The following is a 12,225-nucleotide window of genomic DNA, read 5'->3' on the forward strand; positions in this document are numbered from 1 at the left end:
ACTGTTGCGCATCCTCAGCTCCAGGGACGCATGAACAGAAATCTCTTGTGTAACTTTACTCATTTGGAGCCAAACAAGTTCACACACATCTATGAAGGATATCAGTGACATTTTGAAGCGTTCCCTCAACTCTGAACTGCCGAACTCTGTTGAACACAACTCACCGCCACCTACTCATCAACAAAAAAAGCATGTAGGCCGAAGTGGTTGAGCTGAAAAGCTGAAGTGACATTGACATCACATTTCTGTTAACATTATTTCTTAATGCACAGAAAACAACCATAGACAAATTAATTATAACAGCAGTCAGTAACACCTACTCTTTTGTTCCATCATTTGTGTTGTGTGTGTCATGTAAATAACTGATATGACCCTAAATTCTTAAAATCCCTGAAAAAGACCCTAGTGAATAATGTGAATAATGGTAATTGCATGTAAGCAATATTGGAAAGCTTGCTCTTGTGTAAACATTGTGATTAAGTCCTAAGACTACTCTGATTATTGGAAATACTTGCATTATTTGCACATAAATGTAGTCATTGTTTAACCATGGTATTTGTAGTAAAACTGTGGTTATATAAATGGTAATGACACATGAGTGATTAATAAAATTGTGTTTGGACTATACAAAACAGCTAAAACATTAAAGAGGTACTATATAATGATGCGCTGTACCTTTAAGAGCGGAAGCAGCTCCTGTTCTCTCCTCCACCCTCCGCTCTGTTCAATGACGCTCTACAACATCGAACACACGAATGAACGGATGAGTAAAAACAGGTAAAACACATACTATTCTTTATTTAAGTATGTTCATCTACATGCTTTTGATGCATCGTTTTGCCGCTTAAACCAAACGGACAACGGGCAGTTTCTCACCTGTCGTCGTGACGATGCTGAAACACCTTGTCCCTTTTGCATGAAAGGAGAATGAAAACGGACAGCTGGCACAGTGTCGTTTAATTAAACGACAGGAAAGCATCGCTGATAAAAAGAAAATATCGCTGGGTCTTAGTTTAACGTTTGCTGTTTGACAGTCTGAAATACGTGAACTGTTTCATGTCGCGTTTCGTGGATAAAAGTAGTGCATCTGTATTTCTCATCAAATGTAAGTATTTAAATTTGTTTGATCAAATAATGGTGATGTTCAGTCAATGATGGCATATGACGTCATGCAGGGCTCCAACAGTGGGTCTGGAGAGGCAGCGGATATGATGTTAACGGGAATCACCATCTGCCATCCGCAGCATCATAGCCTTTAAAGTGTCAGCGGATCCGCTGTAACCTAAACCAGGTCCTATCTCAACATAACTAACGTAATCGTTAATCATATCAAATAAAAACAGATTCTATTAACAAATATTCAATAATATTTTAGGTATGTCTAGTATTTTTCACAATTAAAAAGTCACTCACTCACACACAAAGTTTAATTTTTATGTGACTGTTCTCTCTACAGTAATAGATTAAAGAGGGTAAATGAAGTGAGGGTCCTTACTGAAACATATAATGGAAGTCAACAGTTGTTGGCATGTTGAGAGTCAAAAGATGTATAAAGACAAAGCAAAGGACATAAATGTGCATTATGCATGTGCCAAAATGATAATTCTGTGCAAGAAATTGAAAATTCTTTACATTATTAATACCTTCCAAAACCTCAATCTACCCTCACAACAGTTAAACTTCTTTCTCAAAATAATGTATGCACAGGCTCAGACGTGTCTGACACTGTTAACATATTTTAAAAGAAAAGTGTGTGATGTGTGGAATAAGGTCGCAGTGTATAGGAGAAGCACAAGCACCGTTTTGAACAAAACTTACTTTCAAATTTTTTGTTGTTAAAAAAAAATCTTCTCACATGTCAACTTGTGTTTGGCACTGTAATTTTTATTTTTTTTTAGATTAGATTCAATTTATTGTCATCACACATGTACAAGTACAAGGCAACGAAATGCCTTGGATGCGTGATGTCATTGGCAGAACTATGATATTAATACTATAATGTTGATATTAATATTATAATGTTGATAATCTGCATCATCATAAAAACCAATCAGGGTCTATTGTGTTTAAGAAGTTCCAAATACTTTGCGTTAAGAAGTGCCAAAACCTCACTTTTAATAAAATATTTTTTTTATTTAATATTCATTTTGTAATGAACATTTGTAAAGTACAATACTGTCAAATAACTTATGTATTCACTGAATAAAAGCAAACAGTTTAATTTAGGGGTAAATAAGGACTATCGCAAGTTAATTAAGCAAATAATTCAACACATTCCACATACACAACACATCATAACACAACAAATGCATTTTAAAAACTGACTAGTATTATACAGCCTTCTGTTAAATTTGTTTAGTAGCGTTTCAGACAATGTTCACATTTTAGAGCTTTTATTAGTAGAGCTCTGCGATATGACAAAAACTTCATGTCATGATATATCATCTCATATCCTGATAGTGATCTCTATCACAATACAGTAATATTTATGTGGATTCAATCAATTCACCATGTGCGAAAGACATTTTATAAACTCAGAACTGTACTCAATTATATGTGATCATATTTCTCTATTTAGTACTGCAGGGCAAATGTTTAATTAAAAATGTAGAAATATAAAAAACTTTGAAACACTTTTAAAAAACTAATGATTACAGTAATCAGTAATCATTCCAACATAACAATAAAAGATTGAAAATGAAAAGATTGAAAATGTAAACATTGTGCTTTGAAGATTACAATTTTTACAAGATGCTGTTATTCATGTTATGTCTTTTGTATTCTTCATATCATATAAACTATCACATTGCACAGTTATATTTATGAGCTCTTTACTGTATATTCAATGTATTCAGAGCGTTAAGTCACCGAAAGGAAAACCGATCACTAGATTCAAATAGGCCTAGAATTAGGGCTGCACAATATATGATTTAAGGATATCGCAGTGTGTGTATTCACAAAGTAGGGCTGGGCAATTTGCCGTTAAATCAAATTAATCGAACATTAATGCTCGATTAATCAAACATTTTAACTCGATTACGATTAATGAATGATTATTTTGTTTATTTATTTGATTTTTTTTGCCATTATAGTTCACTGACAGGTTTTGAACAGTAAATATGCTCACATGTTACATGTGACAGATTTTTGAATGAAGGGTGCATTACTTGATTTTAAAATAACTTAATCACACACTATCTACTATATGATTATTTATTGAACATTAACATTGAACAACTGAAATTAAAACACACATTTTTCAAACAAACCTTTAAAGCAAACAAACAAAGCAATTCATATATCTGGTGAAATTCTATTCATATCTATATACATTGCAGAAAAACAATATATCGCAATGTCAGATTTTTTTTCAGTATTGTGCAGGCCTACCTGGAATACAATAACAAAGAAAACAGGTTAATATGATAGCATTTAAGGCTGCACAATATATCTTTTCAGCATCAATATCGAAATGTATGCATTCGCAATAGTGACATAGCATAGATATGCAGTGCTGAGTTAGGATTATATTTGAGCAAGAAACACAGCTCAGAACACAAGATTTGTGGAGTCACTGCAGAGTTTAACCACAATGAAGTGAAAAGGCCTAAGAGAGATTAAAGTATTCAGGCACAAAAGTTTAATAAAGAATACATTTATTGCATTATTTATACAGTAAAGACAAGCAGTGCAATTTTTACATTTATATTTACAAAACCACATTTGTAGTTTATATTATATTTTATGTATTATTCACTTCCCTACAGAATCATCCTAATCTAAATGAATACGTTTGGTAACACTTTAAAGACCAATGCTTTAATTAGCATTAATTAATTGCTTAATATGATGCATGTTATTGAAATATTGGCTGCTTATTAGTACTTATAAACTAAATATTCTGCATTATCTTATTCTACATCCCTAACATAATTAATGCTTTGCTAATGGTGAGAAGTGATCGTTTAAATATAGTGTGACTATAACTTAGTTCCAAATAGTGCTATTCAATCATTTGGTGAAATTGCAGATACAGTATATCACAATAAATATTGCAGGAAGAAAAAATATCGCAATGTCAGTTTGTCCAATATCGTGCCGCCCTAATAGCATTTTTGCACACACAAAAATATTTTAAAATATTTTTTGTCTCTTGTTGGCAAACCCAACTTCTTTTTCTCACTATGGTTTTCAGTGCACTGATTTGGTTTAACTTTCTGTTTATTTTTGTTTTAGGTTTGTAGGGCCTGTTTGATTCTGAACACTATGGAGCAGGTGTGACCGGGCTGTATTTCATATCATCTCTTACCAACTATTCGTTCTCCATCAAGATGGCATCATGTGTTTCCGGCTGCTCTCCAGTGATGAGGTTCTGTCAGAAGCTGAACAGGCTGAAGACCCTGGAGGACGATGTAATGGCAACTTCACTGAAACGCTGTCTGAACACAGTGGACCTTGCTCTGCTTGGTGTAGGTGGAATGGTGGGTTCAGGCCTGTATGTTCTCACAGGAACTGTTGCAAAAGACACTGCAGGACCCGCTGTAGTGATATCTTTCCTCATAGCAGGAATTGCTTCACTGATGGCAGCGCTGTGCTATGCTGAATTTGGCGCTCGTGTACCAAAGACAGGCTCTGCCTACATGTTCACATATGTCTCTGTTGGCGAAATCTGGGCTTTCCTGATTGGCTGGAATGTCATTTTGGAGTATATGATTGGCGGAGCAGCGGTAGCTCGTGCATGGAGTGGCTATCTGGACTCGATCTTTAATCACCGCATCCAGAACTTCACAGAAAGTCATGTGATGCGCTGGGAAGTGCCCTTTCTTGCTCATTACCCAGACCTCCTAGCGGCTGCAATCCTCCTAGTGGCTTCCTTTTTCATTTCATTTGGTGTTCGTGTCTCGTCTTGGCTTAACCACATATTTTCAGCCATCAGTATGGCAGTCATTGTGTTTATTTTGGTGTTTGGCTTCATATTGGCCGATCCTGCCAACTGGAGTGCTCGGGAGGGAGGCTTTGCCCCGTTTGGGCTTTCGGGTATCATGGCGGGAACTGCAACATGCTTCTATGCTTTTGTTGGCTTTGACGTGATCGCAGCTTCCAGCGAGGAGGCCAGTAATCCTCAGAGGGCCATTCCTGCAGCGACTGCCATCTCATTGGGTCTTGCGGCCACAGCTTATGTCCTGGTGTCCACAGTTCTTACATTGCTGGTTCCATGGCACACGCTTGACCCAAACTCAGCTCTCTCGGATGCGTTCTTCAGACGAGGTTATAGCTGGGCTGGGTTTATCGTGGCTGTGGGATCCATATGTGGTGAGTATGACTTAATGATTGACACATAATCTTTTAAAGGAAAGTTATTTATTTATAGAGGTGGTTGGTTGATATAATACTACTTCTATATACAATTAAATCACAGCACATGATGTAAACAAATGTACTTTTAATAGTCATTTATTTCATGCAATATTTACTCCAAATTTATAAGTGAATAGTGGAGACACTATTAAATCATATAATCAAATTAATTTGTCATGAGGCAACAACATCACATCATTTTTGGAATGTTTGCATCATGATATGTGTGGTCATTTCACTATCCTGATAAAAACTAATTCCAAAATAAAATACATTTTTAAAAATCTAATAAGAATAACTGCATTTTAGTCTTGATAAGGTTGCGTGACGCTTTTATTAAAATTAGCAGTAAAGACTAGGCATGGGGCGGTATAAGCTTGTGATGGTATGATAACCTTGGATAAAAATATCACGGGCTCACGGTAACGCGGTATTGTTATTATTGCTCCTAAATAACTTTTTTTTAAATGTCTGGGTACAAAAACAACTTTTTAACCCATTGAACACAATATATTTTATTTTAAGAAACATTTAATATTTCATTAAATTAAACATATAATATTTTGGACCAGTAGGTTTTGATGTGGAGGGTCCTTTTCTGCTGGAAATACTGTTGCTCTAAAAAAAACTAGTAAAATAGTCTCAAAAAAATTGTAAAAAACAACAACAACTGTTCATACCATAGGAATGGTATAACAGAAAATTCTGGCGGTTTTAAAACCTTAAAACCGAGGTATACCTTGAAACCAGTTATCGTTCCATGCCTAGTAAAGACTTATAGTTGAAGTCAGAATTATTACCCCCCCTGAATTATTAGCCCCCCTGTTTATTTTTTTCCCCAATTTCTGTTTAAAGGAGAGAAGATTTTTACGATGGTTGGTTCTGTAGACTATCGAAAAAATATATAGCCTAAAGGGGCTAATAATTTTGACCTTAAAATGGCTTTAAAAAAATTAAAAGCTGCTTTTACTCTAGCCGAAATAAAACAAATAAGACTTTCTCCAGAAGAAAAAAATTATCAGACATACTGTGAAAATGTCCTTGCTCTGTTTAACGTCATTTGGGAAATATTTAAAAACGAAGAAAAAAAATCAAAGGTGGGCGAATAATTCTGACTTCAACTATATATAATATTTTAAAATATTTATATTTATTTATCTAATATAGATAGTTAAGTTAATCTTATTCTTTTTTATGATGAATTCGTACAAGCCTTTTAACATTGATAATAAGAAATGCTGCTTGAGTCAGCATTTTAGAATGATTGAATGATGATGATGATGATGATGATGATGATGATAGACAGGAGATGACAGTAATGGTTGTTGAAAATTCAGGTTTGTGTCAAAGGAATAAACGAACGAATGAATGAATGAACAAAGGAATGAACAAACAAACAAATAAATCTAGCTTAAACATTATTAGTTCTTCAATTATATCTCTTTGCAAGAAAACTATATTAGCTATGTATATGCCAAATGAGTTTCACTTGTTTTTTTGAGAAAATGAATACTATCAAACTATTCCCTTATGAAGTGAAAACTATTTCTGTAAATAAACCATAAAGGACATGTAAAGAATAGTTTAGCTACAGTCATGCAAACTTAAGAAAAACTTTTTTTCATTCTCCCATGTTTTTATCATTGGCATATGGTGCATTAAATGTTTACTAAGAAAATATTGCAAAGGTAAATGATACTTCCATGATACTTAATATTTTTGGTTCCTCCTTCAACTTTTGCTTAATTTAAATATTTGTTATTTTAAAAATATAAAAATCTGAATTTTTAGTTGGAAAACTCCTGTTTTAGTTGACCCCAAATTATAGTAGTCTCTAATATTGTTATCTTGAAATTAGGCATGGGCTGGTATAACTTTCTGACGGTATGATAACCTAGGATTAAAATATCACTGTATCATGGTATTGGGATTACTGCTCTAAAATTTGTTCTTTTTGAATGTCTGGGTAAAAAACAACTTTTTCCCCCCTTTGAGAACAATATATTTTACTTTAAGAAACATTTAAAATATTTTGGAGCAGTAAACATGTCAGGCTAAATAATTCAAATAGATCATTGACTTCTACTTGCTTCATTAGTGAAGACTTGAAAAGGCATCTTGGGATATTTTTCTTTTCTGTGGATATAAATAAGCCAGTGCACTTTTCAGATCTATAGCAATTTTCAAATGTTTCCTGAATCATGGGCTGACCAGTAGCTTTTGATGTGAAGAAAATGTTGCCACAAAAAAAAATAAAAAAAGTCGTAAAAAACAAAAAAGCCCCTGTTTACACTCCCAGTTCCGTTTTTTTTTTTTTTCTCATATGTGACAGAGATCGGATCTGGTTTACGAATGTGTAAACACTAAAAAAATTCATGCATTTGGATATTCAGAGATTGGTTTCAGGCCTCCTTTATATGTGGAAATAAATCGGATATAAATTGGATATGTGACAATGTGACTATCATGTAAACCGGCAGATCGGATTTATTGAGGCATTCCGACTTGTACGTCATTAAATTTGTGACAATGTGGTACTTCTCCACTGTTTAATGAAGGATAAGCGTGTGTGGAGACGCCAACGTGGTAAACAACAACAGCAGAGGAAACATGGAGGAGGAAAGTGGTCAGTCCCCACAATTTGCTTCCACTAGACTGAGATTTCTCTCGTACCCCTTAAATTCCTCTGAATGGTGAAGGACACTATTTATAAACCATAGGCGCAAGCTGCGATGATGGCTCTTTCCCTCCTCCTCCGTCTCCACCCCAAAATCATTTTAAAGTTGGGCGAACTCCGCATATTTCGCAGAGCTAAAAGCAAGAGAATTTTTTTCATTGTGGCTAGTGTGCCGCAGATGCTAGAACCCGCCTTTACACATGTGCTACATCGTAAATTGTATGGCAATTGTAAACACATGAATTGGATATGGATCACAATTAAAAGAATGTGTAAGCGGACAGGCAACAAATCTGAATTGGGCATCAAGACCTGACAGTGTAAACGGGGCCTTACATATACCTTCAAACGGTATAACAGATAATGTTTGCAGTTTTAAAACATTGACTTTTCCAAACCAAGGTAAACCTTGAAACCGGTTGTGTCCCATGCCTACTTGTTACATACAAATTAAGACTCTGTTCCTCTGTTGACTAATTAAAACAACTCTTTTTCATCTAGCCATGAACACTGTGTTGCTCAGCAACCTTTTCTCTCTCCCGCGGATCGTGTACGCCATGGCAGAGGATGGCCTCTTCTTCTCTGTGTTTTCCCGTGTCAACCCTGTAACCAAAGTCCCAGTGATCGCCATTCTTGTTTTTGGCAGCCTTATGGCGATCCTTGCCCTCATCTTTGATCTAGAAGCTCTGGTCCAGTTCCTCTCTATAGGCACTCTGCTGGCTTACACTTTTGTAGCAGCCAGTGTAATAGTGCTCCGCTTCCAACCGGATAAAAGCAGCGGGAGTTCAGGAGCAGGTGGAGTCAAGACCGATGCTTCATCCACACCTTCAGGAAACCAGTCAGGGCAGCAGATGGATGTTTCTGTGGCAGCAAATGAAGCCCAGACCTTTGCACAGGATGGTGGAGAGCTGAAAGAGTACGAGTCTTTCTCTGATAAACTTCAACTGGTGGAGAGGCAAAAGGCAGTGAAGGAGAAACGGGCTCCTGGGATGCTGAAGGCTCGCTGGGAGCCATATTTGGGTCGGATACTGGGTGACTGTGAGCCTGGTGAAGTGGTGGCATTCTCTGTGCTCGCTCTGATGGTCAGTGGAGTCTCTCTCAGTGCTGTGTTGGTGTTTGGGAATAACCAGCTGCATCTGCCTGTGTGGAGCTTCACCCTGCTTCTGGTCATCTTCAGTGTAGTCTTCCTGCTCAGTTTGGCTCTCATCTGGGTCCATGAACAGCAGCCCAACCTTAAGACTTTTCAGGTGAGTTAAAAATCCCACAGGATCAGAGTCTCATTTTCAAATGTTCAAATAATGGGACAGTTGGTTGCTTAGGAGTTGGTTGTCACCTTTTATTGCTTCAAGTCGGCATTAATTCAAAATCCAGGTGGTCTGTTTTACTAGCGCACATTGTAACTCTTAAAGAGACCAATTATGCCTCTTTATAAAATATAAAATAAACCTCTGATGTCTATAGAATGTTTATGTAAAGTTTTAGCTTAAAATACTGCACAAGTAATGTTTTATGACCCTTTTAGGCTTTGATCTTAATTGTGCCATGTTAGTGACTTTCACTTTAAATTCAAATGAGATTGTGCTCTCAGCCTTCTTTTCAAAACTGGGCGGAGCTATAAGTGCCAGCATATGTGTCAGCATAGTGGCAGATTCAAAAACAAGACTAACGTTTTATGCTAATTAGAGGGAGAGAGAGAGAGAGATCATCACTAGTGGGTGGGGCATTCCCCTCTGATGACATGTTCAAAGGGAGAATGTCAATCAATGTGTTTCTGTAGACTGTTTTTATCAAGTGTGATTATCAAAATTTAAATGTAATACATTTTTACCATTAGAAGCTGGTTATTTTCACAGACTGTTTCCACACAATTGCGTTTAAACCCTGTGTAAATGTGATTTTTGCATAACAGGTGAACAATGTTTGTTTTGGTTATCTTGAATCAAAATCCATTTGTTTCCGCTATGGAATGCCAGTCATTCCCTGATGACGTCTCTTTGACAGCTGGACAGCATTTTACAACCAAAGCTATGTCCATACTAATACATTTTCATTAAAAAAATAAATTTTTCTCTCCGTTTTGGTCTTCTGTCTGTCCCCACTGAAACCGCATTTTTAGGCAAGACCAATTTTTTGTAAATGTTTGTAAAACAGGGTTATTTTTTTCTATACCCCATGTTGTAATGATATAATTTTGTATGTAAATGAATTATAAAATTGGTTTCTTCAACCAGTTCTTAGACTGTGAGAACATTATGTCGAGTCATGTAAATGAGTCATATTTTAGATCACTGCTTTGTATTTTCTCCTTCAGGTTCCTCTGGTGCCATTTATTCCTGGCTTCAGCATCCTTCTGAATGTATTCCTCATGTTGAAGTTAAGTCCTCTCACCTGGATTCGGTTCACCGTCTGGGTCGCTGCAGGTAAAAGTTAATCACTTTTCATTTCTTTTTCTTTTTTAACCAGTTTTATTGAATTACATGAAGTATCACTAAACTATAGCAGCAAAGGAGCTGACCAACAAAACAGAGAAGCATAATTTAATTAAAGAAATCTACAAAAAAAACTATGAAAATTGTTACATTTAAAGTTATTGTTCTCATTCGTAAGTAAAAAAATAAAAGTAATTATTTGCGATTGATCAATCAAATTAATCAATCAGTAATGGCACATTTTCCTCTTATTGATTAGCCTAAATGAATGGCTCACCCAAAACTAAATATTCTGTTCATTTACTAACCATCAAACCTGTTTGAGTTTCTTTATCCTGTTGAACACAATAAGATATCTTGAAGAAAGCTGGAAACCTATAACCATTGACTTCCATTAGTATTTGTTTTTTCTACATTGGATGTCAACGGTTGCATGTTTTCACCTTTCTTTAAATATCTTCATTTGTGTTCAACAGAGAAAAGAAACTCATAAAAGGTTTGGAACCACTTGAGGGTGAGTAAATGATGAGTAAATGTTCATTTAAGGGTGAACTATTCCTTTTAAATGCACATGCTGTTACTCTGACAGGTAAATAAAAACTTAAACATGATCATATTTTAATGAAGAAACAAGTTATACATTTAAAATGCTTGTAGATTGAAGGTTTAGAATTTTTTATTTATTATTTTTTTTAATTTTCAGCCAAAGCTAATTGCTAAATGATAGCTATTATTTTGTTTACAAGCTCTTAAAGTGACGGATCAGCTCTTGTCAGTATTAATTGGAAAAGAAGATCAGTCCAAACTAAATTATCTTAAGTTCCTGTCAGCACTGCAACAAACCATTAAACCAGCCTGGTCACGTAATCAAATTTGTCCTCTTTGCTCTGTCGCAGGCCTCCTGGTGTATTTCGGGTACGGCATCTGGCATAGTAAGGAGGGTTTACGGGAACAGCAGGGGCAGGACGTGGCAGCACGTTACGTGGTTCTTCCCAGCGGCAGCCTGGTGGAGACAGTCCAGAATGTCCAGCCCGAAGGACATACTCACAGCACACACACTTCAACCCTTGACAATCCACCTGCCAGCAGATGATCTGATCATGCTGAGGTGTGTTTACAGTACACCTGCATGCCTGCCTGGTCTCTTATACTTGCTTTTCTTTCTGGTCAGTTTTTGCTGACAGCATTTCAAGTTAAGCTGTTCATCAACAAGATGGATTGAAGAAACATTCTGGTTTCAGGTTAAGCTCAGTTGTGAACATTTGTGGTGTAACGTTGTCCCTACAGTTGCATTTAAATTTGATAAAAATAAATACATTTACAAAAGTGTTTAAAAGTGTGTGAGATGCTTACAATAGAAGTGAATGGAGCAATTTTTTGAAGGACAGCAGTTGCAGTATTTTTTGTTTTTACACAATTATAAGGTTAACACATATTATGTCTTGGTTGTATACTTTTAAAACACTTAGTATTTTACACAATGGTCCCAATCACATTGGTAAAATTGCTTTTCTTGCTTAGATTTTTTTTTGTCTTGTATCTAGTCCAAATATCTAAAAATTCCTAAATCAAGAGTGAGTTTTACCTTAAAACAAGCAAAATAATAAATAAACAAGTAAAATAACCTGCCAGTGGGGTAAGAAAAATAAAATCTGTTTTTTTATATTGACATTAGATTATTTTGCTTACCCCATTGGCAGATTATTTTGCTTGTTTTAAGGAAAAACTTGCTTAATTTTAGTATATTAGTTCTTATCCCTT

The 12,225-nt window shown here is 35.6% G+C and overlaps 1 protein-coding gene across 1 annotated transcript; it reads left to right on the top strand.

Moving 5' to 3' along the window:
* The first annotated feature begins 703 nt into the window (after positions 1-703).
* Positions 704-11,720, top strand: slc7a4 (solute carrier family 7 member 4). The gene is made up of 5 exons (XM_056464298.1): positions 704-777; positions 4,237-5,313; positions 8,537-9,282; positions 10,347-10,455; positions 11,361-11,720. Exons 2-5 carry the CDS (start codon positions 4,332-4,334, stop codon positions 11,555-11,557), a joined length of 2,034 nt encoding a protein of 677 aa, XP_056320273.1. The 5' UTR covers positions 704-777; positions 4,237-4,331; the 3' UTR covers positions 11,558-11,720.
* Positions 11,721-12,225: the final 505 nt, after the last annotated feature.

This window comes from Danio aesculapii, chromosome 8 (genome assembly GCF_903798145.1).
Source record: "Danio aesculapii chromosome 8, fDanAes4.1, whole genome shotgun sequence".
Taxonomy (NCBI): domain Eukaryota; kingdom Metazoa; phylum Chordata; class Actinopteri; order Cypriniformes; family Danionidae; genus Danio; species Danio aesculapii.

Excerpts from the sequence above, each read along its gene's own strand:
- slc7a4 (XM_056464298.1), top strand. The coding sequence starts at position 4,332 with ATGGCATCATGTGTTTCCGGCTGCTCTCCAGTGATGAGGTTCTGTCAG. Across the intron at positions 5,314-8,536 it reads GGCTGTGGGATCCATATGTG|CCATGAACACTGTGTTGCTC; the intron begins GTGAGTATGACT and ends TTTTTCATCTAG. Across the intron at positions 9,283-10,346 it reads CCAACCTTAAGACTTTTCAG|GTTCCTCTGGTGCCATTTAT; the intron begins GTGAGTTAAAAA and ends TTTCTCCTTCAG.